This window comes from Fusarium fujikuroi, chromosome FFUJ_chr03 (assembly GCF_900079805.1).
Source record: "Fusarium fujikuroi IMI 58289 draft genome, chromosome FFUJ_chr03".
NCBI classification, from domain to species: Eukaryota; Fungi; Ascomycota; class Sordariomycetes; order Hypocreales; family Nectriaceae; genus Fusarium; species Fusarium fujikuroi.
This window is the reverse complement of record NC_036624.1, coordinates 4201718-4222799: the sequence shown is the minus strand read 5'-3', so window position 1 is coordinate 4222799 and position 21082 is coordinate 4201718. Positions and strand designations below refer to the sequence as shown.

General features: G+C 47.2%; 7 protein-coding genes; 3 read left to right on the top strand and 4 right to left on the bottom strand.

The window, feature by feature from the left end:
• Window positions 1–48: 48 nt before the first annotated feature.
• On the bottom strand, window positions 49–1752 carry FFUJ_03388 (beta-tubulin; the record flags this gene model as incomplete). XM_023575231.1 has 7 exons in its annotated part: window positions 49–445; window positions 502–1292; window positions 1325–1403; window positions 1462–1503; window positions 1556–1581; window positions 1643–1666; window positions 1741–1752. 7 exons carry the CDS (start codon window positions 1750–1752, stop codon window positions 49–51), a joined length of 1371 nt encoding a protein of 456 aa, XP_023428819.1.
• Window positions 1753–2927: 1175 nt separating this feature from the next.
• On the top strand, window positions 2928–4110 carry FFUJ_03387 (uncharacterized protein; the record flags this gene model as incomplete). XM_023575230.1 has 2 exons in its annotated part: window positions 2928–3587; window positions 3637–4110. 2 exons carry the CDS (start codon window positions 2928–2930, stop codon window positions 4108–4110), a joined length of 1134 nt encoding a protein of 377 aa, XP_023428445.1.
• A 425-nt stretch (window positions 4111–4535) lies between these two features.
• Window positions 4536–5069, top strand: FFUJ_03386 (uncharacterized protein; the record flags this gene model as incomplete). Its single annotated transcript, XM_023575227.1, has 1 exon — window positions 4536–5069. One exon carries the CDS (start codon window positions 4536–4538, stop codon window positions 5067–5069), a length of 534 nt encoding a protein of 177 aa, XP_023428444.1.
• A 994-nt stretch (window positions 5070–6063) lies between these two features.
• Window positions 6064–7416, top strand: FFUJ_03385 (related to amidohydrolase AmhX; the record flags this gene model as incomplete). Its single annotated transcript, XM_023575226.1, has 1 exon — window positions 6064–7416. One exon carries the CDS (start codon window positions 6064–6066, stop codon window positions 7414–7416), a length of 1353 nt encoding a protein of 450 aa, XP_023428443.1.
• A 249-nt stretch (window positions 7417–7665) lies between these two features.
• On the bottom strand, window positions 7666–8697 carry FFUJ_03384 (related to SCS3 Inositol phospholipid synthesis protein; the record flags this gene model as incomplete). XM_023575225.1 has 2 exons in its annotated part: window positions 7666–7767; window positions 7819–8697. The coding sequence occupies 2 exons, from the start codon at window positions 8695–8697 to the stop codon at window positions 7666–7668; spliced, it is 981 nt and encodes a 326-aa protein (XP_023428442.1).
• A 6958-nt stretch (window positions 8698–15655) lies between these two features.
• Window positions 15656–16722, bottom strand: FFUJ_03383 (uncharacterized protein; the record flags this gene model as incomplete). XM_023575224.1 has 5 exons in its annotated part: window positions 15656–15844; window positions 15945–16198; window positions 16260–16363; window positions 16466–16517; window positions 16602–16722. 5 exons carry the CDS (start codon window positions 16720–16722, stop codon window positions 15656–15658), a joined length of 720 nt encoding a protein of 239 aa, XP_023428441.1.
• A 1725-nt stretch (window positions 16723–18447) lies between these two features.
• FFUJ_03382 (uncharacterized protein) lies at window positions 18448–19325 on the bottom strand (the record flags this gene model as incomplete). XM_023575223.1 has 2 exons in its annotated part: window positions 18448–19056; window positions 19107–19325. The coding sequence occupies 2 exons, from the start codon at window positions 19323–19325 to the stop codon at window positions 18448–18450; spliced, it is 828 nt and encodes a 275-aa protein (XP_023428440.1).
• Between the last annotated feature and the right edge of the window lie 1757 nt (window positions 19326–21082).

The following is a 21082-nucleotide window of genomic DNA, read 5'->3' as shown; positions in this document are numbered from 1 at the left end:
AAGTAATAAGCCAAATAGTTTATCATCTTAACCAGCTCTCCAATCCCTCTAGCCCTCGTACTCCTCGGGCTCACCCTCACCCTCATACTCCTCAACCTCGTCGTCAATCTCAGCATCCTGGTACTGCTGATACTCGCTGACCAAGTCGTGCAAGTTGGACTGGGCCTCAGTGAATTCCATCTCGTCCATACCCTCGCTGGTGTACCAATGCAAGAAAGCCTTGCGACGGAACATGGCGGAGAATTGGTCGTCGACGCGCTTGAAGATCTCCTGGATGGCGGTGGAGTTTCCGACGAATGTGGCGGCCATGGGGAGACCTCTGGGGGGAACAGAGCAGACGGAGGTTTGCACGTTGTTGGGGATCCAGTCGACGAAATACTCTGAGTTCTTGGTTTGCACCTTGAGCATCTGGTCTTCGATCTCCTTTGTCGATAGCTTACCGCGGCTAATTTCACGTTAGTCCGTCTCATCTCATGACATTTTTTTCAAATCAAAACTTACAAAATCGCGGAACAAGTGAGGTATCGACCGTTGCGGAAATCAGCAGCAGCCATGACGTTCTTGTTATCGAAAATCTGCTGAGCAAGGCTGGGCACGGTAAGATGTTGGAAACCCTGCATCTTGCGACCGGTCAAAGGCGCAAATCCAACCATGAAGAAGTGAAGTCGAGGGAAGGGAATCATGTTGACGGCCAACTTGCGCAGATCAGAGTTAAGCTGACCGGGGAATCGGAAACATGTCGTCACGCCAGCCATAACTGTCGAGATCAGGTAGTTAAGATCGGCATAAGAAGGATCAGCGATCTTCAGGGTCTTCTCGTAAATGTCGTACAAAGCCTCGTTATCGATACAGAAGGTCTCATCGGAGTTCTCGACAAGCTGGTTCAATGACAGAGTGGCGTTGTAAGGTTCGACAACTGTATCAGAAACCTTGGGCGAGGGCATAACGGAGAAAGTAGCCATCATGCGATCGGGAAACTCCTCACGGATTTTCGACAGAAGAAGCGTTCCCATACCGGAACCGGTACCACCGCCGAGAGAGTGGGTGAGCTGGAAACCCTGAAGATGCTCACAGTTCTCAACCTCGTGTCGCACGACATCAATGGCCTCCTCAACGAGCTCAGCACCTTCGGTGTAATGACCCTTGGCCCAGTTGTTACCGGCACTGGCATTTCCGGCGACGAAGTTGTCGGGGCGGAAAAGCTGGCCTAGGGGACCGGCGCGGATGGCATCCTGAGGACCGGGCTCAAGATCCACAAGGACCGCGCGGGGCACGTACTTATCCTTTGTGGCCTAAAGGGAGACGGTTAGTGAAAATAAAAGACGGTGAGTGAGAGGGGGAGACGCGCCTCGGCGAAGTAGACGTCGATGCGCTCTCGCTGCTGGTCGTCGGTTCCGTTGTATCTTTGAGAAATTGTTAGGTTGAGGCAAATAAGGGTCACCGACTCTTCATTTCACTCACGAGCCGCTGCCGTCAACGCCATGCTCCCCAGAGACGGTTTGCCTGATTACTCGTCAGTCTCTACACTCAAATAATCGCCTGCGGTAGCATTTACCAGAAACTGGAGCCGACTTGGTTGCCCTGCAATCATCAACTCAACACATGTCCCTCAAAGCAGAAAAATTGGTTGGGTGGCCCTTACACATTGGCCGACTTGAACGTGCACCTGTCAAACGGGGGTTGGTTAGCCTCAGTCAAACTCAAATCCGACAGCGAATAAAGAGAAAATTCAGGTCTCACAATCTCACGCATTTTTGCTGACGTTTGCCTCTTACGCGTACGGGGGTGCGAGTACGTTACGTGGTGAAGTTATCGAGGAGCTGACTTGAGGAGGCTTTGCCAAAGGACGACGACTTTATTGACCAAGTGGTAAAAATGGTGCCTAAAAAGTAAAATGAGTGAGAATTCCGGTGCCTGGCGGTGAAAAGGCGGTAGCCTTGGTGTGGTCTGATTATGTACATAAATTGGCCTGCCCAAATTTTGCTGATATGGAATAAGCTAATTTCATTTGTGCCGGATAACTGAATAATTGTGCGCTGTCGTTTTTGCTGAAAAGTGGTCTTTTGGTTGCTGTGGTTGCTGGGTCTTACAGCAGGGTTGCCGCTGAAGGCAGCCGTATTTTCTGCGCTGTGGAGATTGATTGATAGGTGTTTAGGGGTTTATTTGGTTCTAGGCTACCGTATTACGGGAGGTACAGCGCATTTCTGATAGAGGGGTCAAACACGAGGGGGTCTGTTCTGCTTTCAACGATATCAGGGCTGGCGGAATTTGTTTGTTGTTGTTATCTCGCTTCTCCTTTTGTGGCAAATTGGATTGTTGACCCCATGCAATTTGAGGTCCAAATTACGCCAACGCTCCAATGAGCTAGCTGCAATCAAGCCCCAGATATGTTGTCCCGAACTAATTCCCAACTAGCAGTGGGCATACGGTGTATATTTCACTACTCAGATTATGTTTCAGGAGTATGCATAATCTATCCGGATGTCTTTCATTTGTGCAAATAGGACAGATCGCAATCAGGGTCCGCCATCTAGGGTAGCCATCCCAACATCAACTCGCTGCTTCAATGTCATGTGTTGAAAACAGCATCATGGTTCTTTTAATTTCGTGTCTGTATTTAATTTACTTTTTTGACCATTCTATTGCGTTATATCAATTGTCAAATCTCCACACTAAGTGACTGCTAAGTATTCCTTTCACACAGCGACAAAGCTTTTATGCGCCAAAGTTATTATCGGACGTCAATACCCCGTCTTATGTGAAGATGTAGCAAAGACTTGGCAAAGGAATCATGCCGACTGGTCGAGCTTGAGTGACAGCTTACACTTTGAACTAACAAGTGCGGCTGAAAGCCCAACATAGCTTGGCTTAACCGCCACAATACTCATCGTCCAGTATCACAAACCCCTCATCAACAACACCTCAAAATGACAGATTCAAGAGCCTGGGTATTTTCAGAGCGAGGTCTACCATGGGACGTCCTCAGTCTTACAAGTCAGACAATTCCAACCTTACCACCTCCTCTTCCCCTGCCAAAAGATGTGCCGAACCCAGAAGAATGGATTGTTGTCAAAGTGGCCTTTGCAGGCTTGAATCCAGGTGCCATATTCCAGATGACTCTCGTTCCGCCATTCATTCGAAAGCCAACTTGTGTTCCTGAGATGGACTTCTCAGGCACTGTGATCGATGTATGGCATCCTGATGCTGAGTCTGGATCGGTACAGTCGAAGAGATTCAATAAGGGTGACAAGATTCTTGCTATGTTGCCAGCCAGCCATACTCTGCCTACGGGAACAGGTGCTTTAGCTGAATATGTTAGAATTCCAGCTAGATATGCTGTGAAGAAACCAGAGGGCGTGAGCCTTGCTGATGGAGCTGGTTGCTTACTACCCGGCTTGACAGCACGACAGCTTGTGGACGAGTCCGGTGCAGAGGCAGGCGATCGTGTTTTAGTCAATGCAGCAAGTGGCGGAATCGGCTCTCTGGCGGTGCAGATGCTCCGAAAGGTTGTAGGACCTGGAGGATATGTCGTTGGTATATGCAGCGGCAAGAATGTCGAGTTGGTCAAGAGTCTTGGTGCAGATGAGGTCAGTTAAGCCCTTTATGAAATGAAACGCCAACTAACTCGCTTCGCAGGTTATTGACTATACGCAACATGACCAGCTTTCTAAACACCTCGCCGAAAGATTCTCGTCAGAACCTTTCAATACCATCATCGACACCCTAGGTCATCAAGCTCTATATCTCGCCTCACCATCCTATCTCGTACCCGGAGGCAACTATTCCTCCGTCGGTATCAAGCCACCCACCTTCTTCGTTCCGGACTTCCTCCGTGCTGTGCTGCAGATGAAGCTCAACGAATGGTGGCCAGTATCACCATGGCTCGGTGGTGTTGGACGGAGATGGTTGGGTACATCTATGATGAGCCCTACACTTGATGATCGTCAGGCTGTCGCGGATATGTTGGGCCGTGGCGATATAAAACTGGTCAAAGACAGTATCTGGCCATTTGAGGAGACCAAGGAAGCTTATAGGAAGCTCGGTGGGCTTCATGCTAGGGGAAAGATTCTTGTCAAGGTAGATGATAAAGTTGGCGATGATGATTGTTAGATGTGATTCGTCCAGAGGTTCCGATAGTCAACTCTACTCTTCGTCCCGTAATTCAATTTTATTCAATTCAAAAAAAGTCCTTTTGAAGTTCTCTTTGTGATGCTATTGTCTTTCTTGGCTAGTCAACTAGTTCCAACCCTTTGGCTGCAACAGACCACACGCCTTTGAGGCTTTGATTGATCAAAGAGGCATTGCATACACAAGGCTAATATGGGCATGGCCTCGACATTGAATGATTATCTCCCACAAGAAAGAATTTACTTACAATACTATTGAGTATAAATTTGTCTTGGTATCTCACCGCAATAATTTTGACTCCTGGTCTCCAGCACAGCCTCTCTCCTCTTCACTATCCTCAAGCCTATATCCAACACTTCTCGTCTCTTCGACTCTAACGCTTCCGGCAACTGCTTCTGGTCTTCAACATGGCCTCTGTACCAATCAAACCCGTTTTCATCCGCGGGAATGACGAGTACCACATCAGACTTCTCTCTGTCAAGCTGACCGGCTCCTTCTCTAACACAGACTATATCTCTTCCATGATAAAGCCTGTCACAGTCTTCTCAGTCTTGCCATACAAAGGGAGTGCTATCAATCCTTCTCCATCACAGCCTCCTGGCCCCAAAGAGATACCGGGCCTTCTTTTGATCTGTGAAACCCTAGAGAAACGGCAGGAATATCATTACAACAGTCCTCAGCGAGTTGTCATGTCTATCACGGTTTTCTTGGAGAATGGTATGAGTGTAGAGGCTGACACCTATGTCTTTCCCGTTGCAACTATCGATGAAGAATACTGGGACGACTGGGAGTTACATGCATGCGTTTCCTCTGAGAGACCTTACCCCATATCTTGCCCAGCGCCAGGAGAGCCATTCCCAAATATGCCAGGCATCTCAGACGAAGATTCCACCGACGACCCATTGGGCGCAGATCTGCCTATTAAAGATCCAAAGGTGTGAACAGCTCTAATTGTCGAGTCTTTGCATCTCATATATCACCAAGAGTCCATCTGAAATAGACGCTGTATCACCGTTTCTAGGCAACTATCATGAATCCTGGGTGCTATAACGACTGACCGCCTTCGATCTACTTTGGTATCTGGAATTTGTTTAGAGATCCCATCGAATAGCTACTTGATGGGCATAACTACCTACTTAGTGACTAGAATGAATGTTAACTACCTACTTAGTGACTAGAATAAATGTTAACTACCTCTACCTTTTCACTTCAGAGCTCAACTCATAGTGTAAGATACTGGGTCCTCTTTTGAATGGACCGTGATACGTAATACTCCTCCGATGAGGATATATACAGGCCTCTGACACAAACCCGACTTTGTCGACAAACGGCGGTCAATATTGCCGCGGATGCTGGCCGGCTTTAGGCCACGGTAATGGAGAACTTATGGAGAACACCATATCAATTTCTCAAACCTTCGGAAGCTTGCAATCTTCATCCCGGCAATCTGATGCTTGGTCGGTGCCGCATCGGCTATCGATATCAAGATTATGGTTACATAGACGAACTCATCGCAGGGAATAAGAGACCCACGAAGCGGGGTGAGGATACGACCCAGGTTCAGCTAAATGATAACTCTAAAGATTTGCTTAATTGATACCCCAGTTAGGAAGGTAACTGTAGAACGTCTTGGGCGGGGGATTTGCGAGGTGGAGTCTCGGGCAACAATTCTAGGTCCTAGACTGAGGAGCGATTGAGATACTGCCAAAAGAAGTGATAACGAGGATGCAGGCAATCATGGTTCGCCTAAGTGAGTTGTATTGGAGATCAGAACGGCCGTGGCTTATAAGTTCGGGCGATTGCCATGTCCGCAATGCGACGGCGAGTCTGTTACACATCGTCCAGGTTTCGTGATACTTAGTTTGGAGTACGGTAATAAAATCCCAACATCGACTCCAATTGATCTCGTTACATATCGAAGAATAAGACATTATAATGGTCTGTCTAGATCATGTCAGAGGCCTCGCAGCCTTTGCGTTCGGCCTCGCACTCCTCGCAACCCCAGCATCATCACTTCAAACCACCCTTGAAGCACGCCAAACGAAGAATGCTACAAGTCCATACACAGACGCAGTCTCAGACTACGTCGACTCACTCGATAAGGAGCTCTGGTCAATCAACAAGAACATCCACGACAATCCTGAGCTTGGATATAAAGAGTTCAAAGCTCACAAACTTCTCACGTCGTTCATGAAGAAGCAGAATGGATGGAACGTGACCGATACAGTCGGTGGAATCGACACTGCTTTTATGGCCGTGTTTGATGGCTCAGGTGATGGTCCTGTCGTGAGCTTCAATGCCGAGTACGATGCGCTGGAAGGACTGGGACATGCCTGTGGCCATAATTTGATTGCGACAGCATCGCTAGGTGGCGCTCTTGCAACCGCTGAGGTCATGCGCAAGGAGAAGCTTGGTGGCAAGGTCATTCTCTTTGGTACACCAGCTGAAGAATCTCTTGGTGGAAAGGTCAAGATGCTCGAAGCTGGTGTCTTCAAGGACGCCAAGATTGACATCTCTCTGATCTCACACCCCAGTAACGGCCCCGACACACCGTACATGCTGGCCCAGTCAACAGATCGTGTCGATGTTGAGTACACAGGTCGTGAGGCTCATGCTGCGGCCGGGCCATGGGAAGGCATCAATGCACAAGACGCACTTCTCCTCGCCAACAGTGCTCTGTCCTATATGCGCCAGCAGATGCGCACAACAGATCGTGTCCATGGAATCATCCACTCAGCAGGAACTCGTATCAACGTTATTCCTGCCGATGCATCAGGAAGCTACCAGCTTCGCGCCGCCAATGAGGAACAACTCGAAGAGCTCTCAGACCGTGTGTACAACTGCTTTAAGGCTGGTGCTCTCGGCACAGGCGCAAAGATGAACTTCACAACACGACCATACGGCTACGCCAACATGAACAATAATGATGGCCTCGCTGCATCATACACACGTTGGTTCGAGGAGCTTGGCGGTAACCTCCCCGATGCTGATGTCGACAAGATGCGAGAGCCCGGTGGTTCAACTGACCAAGGCAATATCAGCCAGGACTTCCCAGCTATCAGCCCAATGTTTCAGATCACCTTTGCTAATGGCACGGTTCCAAAGAGTGGCCCTCACACTGCGCCCTTCGAGGTCGCAGCGGGAAGCAAGCCTGCTTTCGAGAAGACACTTATGGTGGCGAAGGGTCTCGCTGGTGTTGCTGTGGATGTTTTGACGGTTGATGGGCTTTTGGATGAGATTAAGGATGGGTTCAAGAAGACGAAGTCCTCTGCTCGACGAAGGAGATAAATAGCCAGTCATGCAGCTAGAGCATCTGCCTACATATGACAATACTATAGTATGACATCACAATTGATATTAGTCGATAGGTCTGGAGTAGTTCATCTGTCGTTGATCAAGTATAGTGCTACGAGACAACATGAAACAAACCTGTAAAGAGCCGGTTGATGCTACTACAGGGGGATTATGCAATTCGTTCTATCTTACATCTACGTACTCCACCTGCATCACTCATAACTCATCACACCCTGTCTCTTACTATATACCAGGAAGACCAATGACCTGTCTAACAGCAGGTACAAAGCGAGGCACAATATACACAATGTAAAAGGCCGTCACCGCGGTCAAGAGTCCAGTAAACTGGGAGTCGTTAGCAACTACATCTTGAAAGACTACTCGGGCTTTGCTCACCTTCTCGAACCATGTGTGGAAGTAAATAGCCGTCATGAGTAGCATCCAAGCACTCAATCCCATGACACCCACGGCGAACTTGCCACCGAGACCTAAGGCAGGTCGCTCGGAACCTTCGCCCAGAGATGTATCAGATTCGACATTAGCGCTCTTGAGCGCTCCGTCGGTCATAACGACGCATCGCTCCTCGTTTCGTTTGCCAGACCATCTCAACACAGCCCAACCGACCTCCTGCATGAGAAACGCAGTACCCAGTGTCAGGAGGAAGACGTGGCCCGATATGTCATGACCTCCCTTCCATTTACCACCGGCAGCTTTACAGGCTACTGCTGTGACCTTATCACCAACAGTATCGGAGCCAAATTCAACCTCTCTTCGAGCGAGCTCGCAGCGCCCACCTGTCCATCGGAAACCACGGTCGATCAGAGCAGGCCCAAAACACCACTGCGTCACGAGGAACCACAGTGTTGTTACAGCAACCCATCGTAGACTCGCGCGAACACGTCGTCCGGTGTCAGTGGTGCTAGGATGGCTGAAAGTGAAGACAAAGAATGCAACAGTGATCCATGCCCAGCCTCGCTTGACAAAGAGAACGTTGAAAAGATTGGACTTGCGCGCGAAGTAGCTCGGAGACACGCTGGGATCTTGGAAATGCGACTGCGCGATAGGATCGTACGGCGCGGCGCGTGTCTGCGGCGAGATTATGGAGAAGATGGTTCCGAAGATCAAGAGAGCTGGGAATATTACAAGCCCAGCTCTCTCTAGAGGTGTCGGCAGGAAAGGAGACGAGCGAGGTGTCGAAGTCGATCTTGAGGGAGAATCCATAACTGTATCGTTCGCTTCAGCAGCCGCCCTCGCAGCACGTCGGGTAGTAACCATTATAAACAAGCTTAGAGTAAGTCTCAAGAGAGCCAAAGCATTAGGAGAGGTCAATGACAGGCTTGGAGAGAGGCAGAAGGTTTGCAAGAAGTGGCGCCAGATTGGCCTTGGTCGCGTTTTTGACGATGGGACAGTTGGCTTAAGGCGATGACGTCTACGTACTCGCGCTAGTAGTGGGCTGCCGCCAAGGAAGCTCCAGGAAGCTCAGAGACTAATGGTGGTGGCCGGAAAAAAGAAAGCTCCGACTTCTGACGTCTGTAAATTATTGTTTGAGGTGGGGTTCATCATGACAACTTCAACCTGCAAATTCACGACGAAATGCTGCGACGACGAACACGACGAATATTATTTTGGGCTGTGTCTGTGATCAAGTGACCATGGAAGCCTCGAGAAACCGAATACGCTTTTAATGATTTATCCCGAAGAGTCATACTGACTAAACTCACGCTGTCGCGACCTCTCTCATTCGCCCGCTCCGAACGCACGGAAACCTTCTTCGTTCACGCTTCACCCACGAACCTCGCCCACTGCACCTTGCGCCCTCCACGAGACGACCATGCCTACTTTTATATACCAAAAACCGCCCAATACCCATACCGAAGAGTGGTGTAGTGGTATACGCTCCTAAATCTCCTATGATCACCTAAAATCTATAAAATCCGCTCCTATGATCTTTCTGCCACTACACCACTCTTCGGCTTTCGCCATTCAACTCAACTTTTTGTTCTTCTGGTCTGGACATCTGATCCCTTTTTTCGCGGACTTATCTGGTCAACTTTTGACGACGTTCGAACGCAGCGAGGCCATGCCACGACGATACGTACAATGGAGGGGGTTACCTTTATGTACCAAAATCGCTCTCTATACCGATGCGAAGAGTAGTGTAGCGGTATACGCTCCTAAACTCCTAAGGTCACCTAATATCTCTAAAAATCCGCTCCTAAGACCATTCTCCCGCTACACCACTCTTCGCTTTTTGCTGTTGGACTTAACTTCATTCTTATGAGATTATTCCAAGTCCTCCCTTTTCCCACGGATTTGTTCAACCAGTTTTCAGCATATTCGAACCCAGCGACATGTTTGGAGTACGACACGTACTCAGAGTGTGAGAGGGGCTCCTGGGAGTTTACCTTTATATACCAAAATCTCTATCTATACCAATGCGAAGAGTGGTGTAGTGGTATACGTCCTAAACTCCTAAGGTCACCTAAAATCTCTAAAAATCCGCTCCTAAGACCATTCTCACCCACTACACCATTCTTCGCTTTTGCCATTTGCTTCGACTTCCTTTTTGGCATCTCGATCTTTTCAGTCGACTCCTTTTCTTCTTATTTCCCTGCAGGCTTTACGGCGCTCGAACGCAGGGATGAACATGAACAAGCATTTACGACGTCTCACAACATCGACGACTTTCGTTTGGACAACAGACATATGGTGGAACTCCGTGACCTGTCAATAAGTGCCATTGAAACGAAGCCGTGATGCTCCATGCAGGCAGGAGGCGAGATTGTTTGGCGGGTACGCTTGAGCCTTTGCGGAGAGCTTGATGGTAGGCAGACATGAGGCACTTTGCAAGCCGGTCCGATCTGTTGGTCGATTCTTTGGGTGATCTGGCGTTAAACGGGACGTGGAGGTCTACCCCCTATATACCAAAACTACTCTATTATTGTCGGCGAAGAGTGGGACAGTGGTATCCGTCCTAGATCCTAAGATCATAACCTAAAATCTCTAAACTCCACTCCTACAATTCCTTCTCTCACTGCACCACTCTTCGTTTTTGCCGGATCATACCAAAACACGATAATCTCAACACGGTATTTCTTTTTTCGCTTGTCAACGACTGAACAATAGTTTTGGGTGACGAAGATATCGATTCAGGGGTATATGACAGCCAGTCCATACCAAATGCCACGGAGTGTACGAAGACCATGACATTGTTGATGATGTATGGTTATTCCTGATTCCACTCACATTGCGCAAGAGTACCCTTGGGGCAGTGTTGGGTCTTGTTCAGTGCTCGATCACTTGAGGGTGGTTGCCTGGAGGAGTCTGGTCAGGTGGCCTCAATCGCCTCGCCATTGCAGCGCTGGCAGTACGGTCCCTCCGTCCTTACACCTTATATACCAAAAGCACTCACCACACTTCCGAAGAGTGGCCTAGCGGTATCTGTCCTAGATCCTAGAATCTTACCTAAAATCTCTAAAATCCGCCCCTAAAAATCCTTCTCCCGCTGGGTCACTCTTCATTTTGCCGTTCACGAGTTCGAACGAGAGTCGATGGCATTCTTTTTTTTGTGCGACTTCACAATACGAGAACGATCGCTGGATTGCAGCGATATGGACTTCAACTTTTCTTTTGTATTGGTTACTTTGTTTGGCACAGGGGTCACAAAGCTCCGATAGAGACAGTCGACATCTACCCCCTATATGTCAAATCACTCACTATCCTTCACCGAACCGTGAACTAGCGATACCCTTCCTACAACCTACGAATCTCCGTACCCACGAATCTTGTCCAGAATCCAGCCCTACGAATCCTCATCCTACCGAGCCTCCCTTCGTTTTTGTCGATCTTGAGTGAATGACATTTAATGTCATTCTTTTTGCGATATAACCGTATAAGAACGTTCTCAGATTGCAGGAACATCGAATCAGACTTTCTTTTTATATGCCATCGCCCTGTTTGACGAGGGGGCACCGAGCTTTAGATGGGGCCACTCGACACCTACCCCTTATATACCAAAAGCACAGTTATCCCTGACGAAGAGTGGTCTAGTGGTACCGCACCTAAAACCTATACACTCTCTTCAAACCGCACCTAAAAAACAGTCTCCTACTAGGCCACTCTTCACTTTTGCCGTCCATGAGTTCGAATGACTCTTGGCATTGTTCTTTTTTGCGGTGCAAAAACACGACGACATTCCCCCAAGAACGGCCAAACTGGAATGGCTTTCTTCGACTCGCTTGATAGCTTTGCTTGCTGCAGCTGTCTTGAGTAAGGAGTGTGATGCAAGTTACTATAAGCACCGCTGAGGCAGCATACCAACTACCCACACAATTGCCTAAGCCTACCTATCTGACGACGAAGTCTGCCACATAAAGAGAGCTCTAGGCTGGGGAAAGTCACAAGGTGGCGAAAGATCCGCCTTACTTCGACACAATGCTGACCGCAGCTGCCTGGGGACCTTGCACAGACCATGGGACGCCTACTCCTTATATACCAAAAACACTCTCTATACCGACGAAGAGTGGTCTAGTGGTAACGTACCTAAAACCTATAAAACCCTCTTCATACTGCACCTAAAAACAGTCTCCCACTAGGCCACTCTTCATTTTGCCGGTTCGTACGTTCGAGGCAACATACTAGGTCTTCTGTATCTTTTTGCTTCTCACGAATTTGCCGTGTTTGACAAATGAGAGTACGGACTTGGCCTTTCTGCCATGAGTTTGGTCACTTCGTTTGGTGCTGGCCTCGGGACTTGACAGCATATGGCCCCTTGTCCCTTGCCCTTATATACCAAAACCACTCTATTACCCTTATCGAGGAGTGGTCTAGTGGTATATATCTTAAAACCTATAAACTCTTTTTATTCTGCACTTAAAAATTCTTTACCTATTAGGCTACTTTTTAATTTTTATTAATTTATATATTTAAGGTAATATATAATATCTTTATTTTTACTTTTTAAGATTTAATAATCCTTTCTATTTTATAATACTATTAACTTTAATTTAACCTTTTTCTCTCTTAAATATCCCTATCTAGCGCTACTATTTAACCTGGTAATAAGGGTAGTATACTATACCTTACCCTTTATATATTAAAATCACTCTACTATCTGTATTAAAGAGTGGTCTAGTGGTATCTATCCTATAACCTATAAACCTTCTCAGTCCGCACCTAAAATCTCTTTACCCACTAGGCTACTCTTCGATTTTTGCCGTTCAGGACTTCAACACTTCTTCAACAAGCAACCGACTCAACCTCTTTTTATTCCACGACATCCCAAACGGCGATTCAAAATTGCGATGAACATGGTCTGTTTATGCTGGCCGCAAATAGAGCTAACGATACACACCTCTCGGTTTGGCCGAAAATGGGCTTCGTCCTATCTTGCTCTACATTGCCAGATGGTCTAAGGATGTTAAGATTAAAGGAGATGGAGGTCAAGTCAGACTGTTAAGGTCGGTGTGGGTATAAGGCAGCAGTCCAGTACAACCTTCATGCTTGCTCCTCCTGCTGGGAGTCCCGCTCGTGCTTGTTGTGGCGTTGTGACACTCAAGAGGGAGCTGCTGCCTACCCCTTATATACCAAAATCACTCTGTTTACCCTCGGCGAGGAGTGGTGTAGTGGGAATACGTTGCCTACTAAACCTAAAGTCTCTCTTCCGCACCTAAAACTTCTCTCATCCCACTACCCACTCCTCGTTTTTTGTCATGGCTCTCGACTTCGAATCCTCCTCTACAAGGAGCCCCCTTTTTTGGTCCTCCGCTTCGCACCTTTGGCAGACCAGTGCTTGATGATGATCCCATCTGCAGGCCTCACCCTCAGCGATCAAATCCTCCTTTTACCATCACGGTTCAGAACACGATCATGTCCCACCTCCAAGAACACTCATGCCATTGATATAGGCGCTGTATCGATGATTAACGTATGGCACGCCATCCAGCACGACGTGGCCGCCTACCCCTTATATACCAAAACCACTGATATTGTTTTCAGCAAAGAGCTTGTGGTCTAGTGGGAATCCGCATCCTATTAACCTAAAATCTTCATACTCTCCTCTATAAACTCTCTCAACCCACTGGATCCCGCTCTTTGTTTTTTGCCAAAGTCACGACTTCGAGTGTCTCCCATGACATTTCCTTTTTCCCTCTGGAAAGCACATGTGATAAAAGGTGAAAGGACAAGAGAAGCTTTCGGCCCATCACAAACAGACAATTAACACAGATGGGCAATATCCTCCTTGCCCTCACTGGTGCATGATGTCTTGCATTTGGCTGCTGAGTAGCACCAGTCCCCGACTCTACACCTTTTATGTCAAAATCACATCTATATCCTTCGGCGAGGAGTGGTGTAGTGGTATCCGCTCCTATAACCTAAGAACCTAAAAACTCTTGAATCCGCTCCTACAATTCCTTCTCCCACTACGCCGCTCCTCGTTTTTTGCTCAAGTTGAACGATACTCAGTTATTTTCTTCCTTTTTGCCCGTCCATTTCCATAATGGCTAGTTGAATACATGGTTTTGAAAGAGGGTTGTTACAAGCACGTTGTGAAAAAAGGTATATGTCTACTCAGCCTCGTTTGGACGAAGGCACGACTTAGGGGCGACTTGAGGATGCAATGAGAAGGACAACTTCAAACTTTGGCTCTTGACGTAAAGGCCTTCAGGGCAGCTTCAATATGAGGCCAAGTCAGAAAAGGGGGCAAGGAGGAGGGTCATAGTTCAGTTAGGCAGAGGCATGCTTTGCCCCGCCTAGAACGACAGCCTACCAGCACTGGGGTCTTGTGTCCCAGACCAGAGGACATACCCTTGTATGCCAAAATCACTCTCTATACCCCCAGCGACGAGTGGTACAGTGGCATCCTCCGAGCCAACGAACCTTCGTTCGAGGCCCTTTCCTACGAATCCTCCCTCTGCTTCGAATCCCCCGACCCTCCCTCCGAACCTGTACCACTCTTCGCATTTACCACTTCTACCAAGTTCTTCTTCTCTTCTTTTTTTTATTTTTCCCTTTCTTGCTCTTTGCTCCATGCACCTTCTTTCTCTAATGTTATTATTTCTTTTTGCTATAGCTTGTTTCCAGGCTTGAGCTCCCCTTGTAAGCCGACGCATAGGTTCCATGTGACAATGTAGTGAACTCAGGGGTATTGTTTGGTAGTCTTGGTGGCTAGACCTGGTAAGTCGCGTGGTGCTGTGTAAGTGGCGGGCTCGCTCGCTTGAACGCAACTCGCAAGTCGGCCAGGGTAGATTGTTAAATATTAGAATTAATGTATCCCTTTCGACAAGGAGTGGTGTAGTGGTATACGTCCTAGAACCTATGAATCCTAAAATCCGCTCCTAAAAACTCTCTCTCCCGCTACCCACTCCTTGTCTTTTTGCCTGTGTTCGGAGCCCGCCTCTTTTTTTCGACACTGATACTGTGATTTTTGGCCTTAAATAATTGCAGGGCTTTTATAATCGAGTAAAGAATACTCTTGGCGTAAGCCAGGGGCTCAGCTTGCTATCCCATCTGAATAGACACTTGTCTATAGATAGAACAAGGAGTTCAATCAAGGCCACTTCAACACACCATTTCATCCATTTGATCTTCTATTTTGTTGCGGTGTCATGCTGTGAAGTCGTCGTGTCTCAGGTGGTGGTGTCGGCGATCGTGTGCTGTCCTGCGTCGGATGACCGACCCCTGAGCCATGGCCAGACGACCCGGGCCAGAGTCAACTACCATTTCAATAGAGGCCTCTTCTTAATCATTGAGAGAAGCAAAGGCACGCAAATGAAGTTCTAAAATCGAATTATGATGAGGCCTTTCGACCTGTCCATCCAATGATGTTGGTTGCCACTTGTGCTGCGCCTCGGCTGCTGCCTGCACAACCCAGGCAGCAATAACCATTTTGACCAGACAACATACATACAAGCATCAACCTGGAACCTTCTTTACATACCAAATTGGAACAGTAGCTTTTAACGAAGTAGCTAAAAACTTACAAGATGAACCTCTTGGTGTAGCGGGAGTCCGGAATCCCGGATCCACCCTTCGTTTCCTACAGTTGTTTGTGACTCTATGTTCGAGTCCTGTGATGGCCATCACGTCCTAGTTTTTTGTCTTTCTTTTTCCCACTACTGCGTGGTAACTCTGGCAGTATGGCTCTGTAGTCTTCGTCGAGTATCTAGCCTACATCAGAAACTTTGTTCCCACTCACATCCTCTCTATCACCCAAATTATTATCTCAAGAACTTCAATGTCCATCCGCGCTGTTCTTATGTTCCATGTAGGACGAGGAAGCCTTGGTAAAATACTCTCGGTCGTGGTACTTATAGCCAACTGCATCTTGCTCTATACTCTCAGCCACAGTCATGTCTTCCCCTTCAACCTTTCCCTCCTCCACATCGCCCAACACATGGTAGCGAGCCCATATTGCAAGTGTCTGTTCAGATGAGACAGCGAGCTGAAACCCATGCCTAGTCTAGTTGAAGGTAGCTCTTCATTTCCTTGCGAGCCTTCTTGTCACTTTCAATCTTGTATACCTCGTAAAACTCTCGACGCCAGTCCTTTGACAGATGCTCGCTCCAATTTCGGATTTCGTTGCCATATTCCCGGAACAGAAACACAAGGTCTAGATAGTCTGATCGCTTCTTTCTTGAGATCCATGTTTTGAGCTTTCCTTCGACCTGCCAAGTCAAGAAAATGACTGGAACCTCGTTTCCTTGAGGTGTTTGGAATTGAGGCGTGATGAGTTCAAGAGAGTCTTCTTCTCCTAATATCGGGGTACCGAGTTGACCTAATGGGTGAGATCAGTTAGTTGCCACCAGTAGCACACACAATATGCTTCCTTCTCTTACCTGAGAGAACAACGTCCACTCCAACAAGCTGGCCATTTTCCCCAATGTCCACAAACATCCTTTCTTGGATGCTACCCATGATCTCATAGTAGGAAATAATTGCCCTGGAGCCTTGTGTTAGTCTACCACAGGAAGCAAGACTACTTAGGGATCTATCCTCTCCCGGGCCCGGGTGACAGCGAATAAACGGAAACGGCGACACTTACCAGGTATATGGGGTTAGGATCGCCCTGACTTGACGAACGTCGGTTGCCAATACTAGAAGGTCGAGGTCTTTGGTCTCGCGACTAGATCCTCGGAGCTTGAGAGCCCAACCACCAAACCAAGCGTAGTATGTCTAACCATCGAACGCTTTCTGAAGCATAGCGGCAGCTGTTGCCATCTGCTCATCGTTGGCATTTACAGCGTTACGTTCAAGATCTCTGAGCTCGGTTGGAGAGGCCTGACCAAAGTATCGAGCCATCGTGATTGTGAAATAAAATATATGGGATGAAAGTAATGTATACAGTAATGGGACCAAATGGGTGAGAAATGTAATACGTCCTGGTATTTTTAAAGATTTGGGCTGAGAATTGGAATTGATAGCTTGAATACGATAGACCAGCTCAAGGAATATCCAACATATTTATACATCTAGCACGAAATTCTCTGAATAGCAACACCGGGTTCTGAGGCGGAACGATGTCGTGATGCCGTGCCATTTGCCCCCACCTGTTTCTGTTGGCCTGCTATCAGGCCGTCAGCGCTTGGGGCCGCATGAACTCGGGCAAGCGGCCAGACAAACCTAGCCTCATGTCGGCCTTGTCAAAGTGCAAGTGATGTTCTGAAAACCAATGTGGCTATGACGCGGTGCGGTAAAGTGTTGCCGGGGTCTGGCCGGCAATTCTTTGATTAGCGGTTGCTTGCCGCGCGCCTGTGATACCCTGTGATCTTGCTGAAGCTCGTGAAGGTAGAGCTGACCTTCCCCTAACCCTTGAGAATATTCACTTACTATGCTAAAAGTTCAGTCCCATATTGAGTGATACTGAAATTCCATTACTCCGTAAAATAATATTTGCTGCTGAGCATTTGTCTTTTGGGCCGACATTATCTTAGATAGAGGTGGACTCGAACCTCCAACGATAAAAAAAAGCGAAGGGAGTGTTCTGGGATTCCGGACTCCCCACTCGACCACATTAGGACTTAGTAGTTTTCTAAAGTTTGGAGTGTGCAGCTACTTCGCTGGTGGACAAGTCATTTGTTTTGGTATATATGAGTATGTGGGTTGCTCTTAAAGTTATATGGCCAAACCTACTGCTTGTGGCTCTGGTGTTTATAGCCTGAAGGTACGTAAAGAAGCAAAGAATCTATAACACCAATATCTCTATTTAAATTATAAACTCTTATCTTAGCATAAAATATATAAAAGAAGAAGGATGAATAAGGTCGTGTCATAATAGGAGCTCGGGGGTTCGAACATACAATGTGACGAGCACCAAAAAGCGAAGGCAACGAGGCGTCTGCTCCCCGCTGCGTTATACGTGATCCTTAGTATTTAGTATTTTAGCTACTTCGCTGTCATTGGTGTTGGAAATCGTAGTATATAAATGTGTGGACAAGTCGGGCTCAAAACGCATAATAACCATCGCTTAACAGCAGCAACATGTACACGGGGAATTTCACCATGACTACGCATACAAGATGTATTGAAAAGAATACCGGTTTGATGAGGAAACAGAAAGAGGAAGAAGGTATGAGAGTAAGGGAAGAACAGGACTCGACCTTGCAAAATGTTAAACGGTAAAGACAAAAAAGGCGACGGGAACCCTATGCTCTGTTGCAACCCACCTGCTATCAATGACAGTGAATCATTCTTATGCCACTTGGTTGGCTGGAAAATATGTAGTTGTAGTATAAGAAGATATCTTAGCTGCGGCTTAAATTCTGAACCAGTTCATCTTGCAGATACCCCTATAGCTACTTGTCTTGCACATATTGCGGGAGAATTTATTCTTGCATCCCAAAAATCGCAAGTCTAGGTCCCCGAATGTCGGAATTCTCTTGATCTTGCTTGCCGTCGATGGGGGCCCGGAAATCGATGGTGTTTCTCTTCGTGAGGCGTAATGTATAAGTAACCCCTTTCTCTAATTAACATTTTAACTGTATGGCCTTGGACCACACTATATACATTTCTTTGTTATTTGTGATTCTAGTAACCATCCGAAAGAACAGTCCACGAATCTGGAGTGTCAATAATGCGATATTGCGTAGTAAACACATGGCTGGGCTTAGTCCAATCCAGCCTGTCCTTCTTTGTTCGTACGTACGATTGCCACATAGCTCGTCTGCTTTTTCGATTGATTGGAAAAGTACACGCGTTCGCAAACTTCTCCTTTTGGGATTCTCGACCTCTCTTATTTGCTTCAATCGCCCATCCGACGTCATTTGTACCATCAAGTTCAAGATTCTCTTCGCCCCATTCCTCTGGTAAATCCGTACCGTCAATCACATCGCAAAGCTGCAGTTCATCGCCTGAGTCTAGACAGCTTTGTATGAAGACATCTAACTTGGGATAAGGTAGTCCTCGGAGGCTGCGCGTGAAGTTGGAGGGTTCACAGATAATGTGGACGTCTCTATCAGGGACAATGACAAAGGAAAAATTGGTTTCGCAATGTTTGAATCGGTGCCATGTATGTTTCAGAGATGAGCTCGGTTTGTCCCAGGGCTCCGCAACGTGGTAAGTAGCAGAATGAGGTTCTGACTGTAATAAAGCTACAGCTTTACCAACGAGATGTGCCGGGACACAAATTTCCCAGTCCTATTGGCTGTCAACATATTCACTCATTTTCTGCGGATCGAAAAACATACATTGCGCACTCTGGCAGCTCCGTAAAATATGAGAGCACTTGTTCCGACCATACAACATGGGATATCAGCTGCTTCAAGAATTCGGCTCACAGCGAGAGCGTCATCAGTGCCATGGCCATTGTTAGAGGCCCGCTTTTTCACATATGTTTCCGAGAACTTCGGGGTGAATGAGGGTGGAGGTGGTAGAGGCCCTGTTGTCTTTTTTCTTGTCCACGACATAGTGCTGAAGCAATAAAGTATCTATTTGTAGATTAGAGTTATCGGGGACTCAAGTGGCTCCAACCGCGGGAAAAGAAGACGGTACTGCAGGCGGTCAAATTAGGCAGAACCTTATATCACCAATCGCTCGCTACCTTACCTATACACCGTGACTGTTCATATGAGAGCATTAAGTGAATAATTGGCATTCCGTTCGATCAACTGGTGTCTAAAGAGCTGAGAGCATGCATGAAAGAGACAGCTTCTTACAATTCAAGTGCTGGCTGCAGGGGTCCTCGCAGATGCATCTCGGCGAGGTGACTCAACGCCGGCTTCAGAACCCCACAGCCGCTAACAACCCCTGCAGCGCATCACCACCTCCACCCAACAACGACAGCCACAAACAACAGTCGGTTATATACCGAAGCAAACAAACAGATACCAGCGAAGTAGCGAGAAATACCAGCCCAATAGCTCAGATGAACAAATCTTGCTTGACCATCTCCGGATGTAAAGCCTTCGCTTTTTGTCAGGCCAGAGTCCTGCAGTTCGAGGCGCAATGTGAACAAGGAATGCCCATACTGATCATTTCTTTTTGGACTTTTCTGGACCTGAGAGACCATGCTATTAGACATGATCAAGTAAATATGTAGAAACCATTTTGATGTTCTTGTAATGGCATCTTCTCAGTTAGGTAAGCTCCCCGTTGATCTGCAAAGCTCCAGCTTGTAAAGAGGTACTACCAGACACCCTGGCTCAGCCAACACCATCCATAGGTTATAGACCACACCAACAGGCAATACTACCAGCGAAGTAGCTACATCTTTAACTCAACCGAGCTCCGGTTCGATCTCCAGATAAACATCTCCGTCGGGAGACTTCGCTTTTTGGTTATGAGTTCGAATGTCAGCTACCCTTGAGCCTCTCACTTTTGCAACTATGCCGTACCTTTCCCTCTCAATTTTACACTCTTCTCAATTTTAAGCAATAGATACAGAAAATGAATCAACAATTTATTGAATCCCTTCAATCTCAGTCATGTACCCTGTGCCTGGATCTGCTGGACTTAGTCTGACAACCTTGTCGCTCAGCCGTGAATCATCACCACCCCTGCACCAAGACCAGGCAGCATCAGCGCCACGGCGAGGCGCTAATCTCCCTCCAAGACATTGAATCAGCCTTGATATTCCATTCTTTTACTCTCTCTTTCAGCGAAGTAGCTAAAAACAACTGAACTTTGGCGGAGTGGTGTCGATCTTCAATTCATCACTCCGCCTTCATCTCCTTCGGGACTCGGCTTCGCTTTTGCTGGTTTGATGGTTCGATTTCCATTAGCATCTTTTTGCCTTTTCAGATGCCTTCTTATGCAAAGGCAGTCGATATGCAACGTTGACTTACGTTTATTTTAGTCCTTCTTTTAGTCTACTCTTGTTTCATATCGTTCTTTGTCCCTTATCCTCTACTAACTGCCTTGTGACCACAACGTCTCGCGGACAAACCATCACATCTGGCTACGTCATAACATCACAACATAGCACATCACATCAGACTCATCGCAATGTCACATTTGAATGGAGACGATATTTCTTGTCTCAACTTGATTCATTCAGCTACCCTGTCTACTCAAAGGTGAGGTGCATATCAAAAGCGTTTTTCATCGCTTACTATCCGAAACTCCAGTTCCATCCTGGAACAAAAAAGACCCTATGGAAAAAAAAGAAGAAAGAAAATTCAGAGGCACGTTTAAAGCACATAATCAGCAATGAGCACGTGTCGCT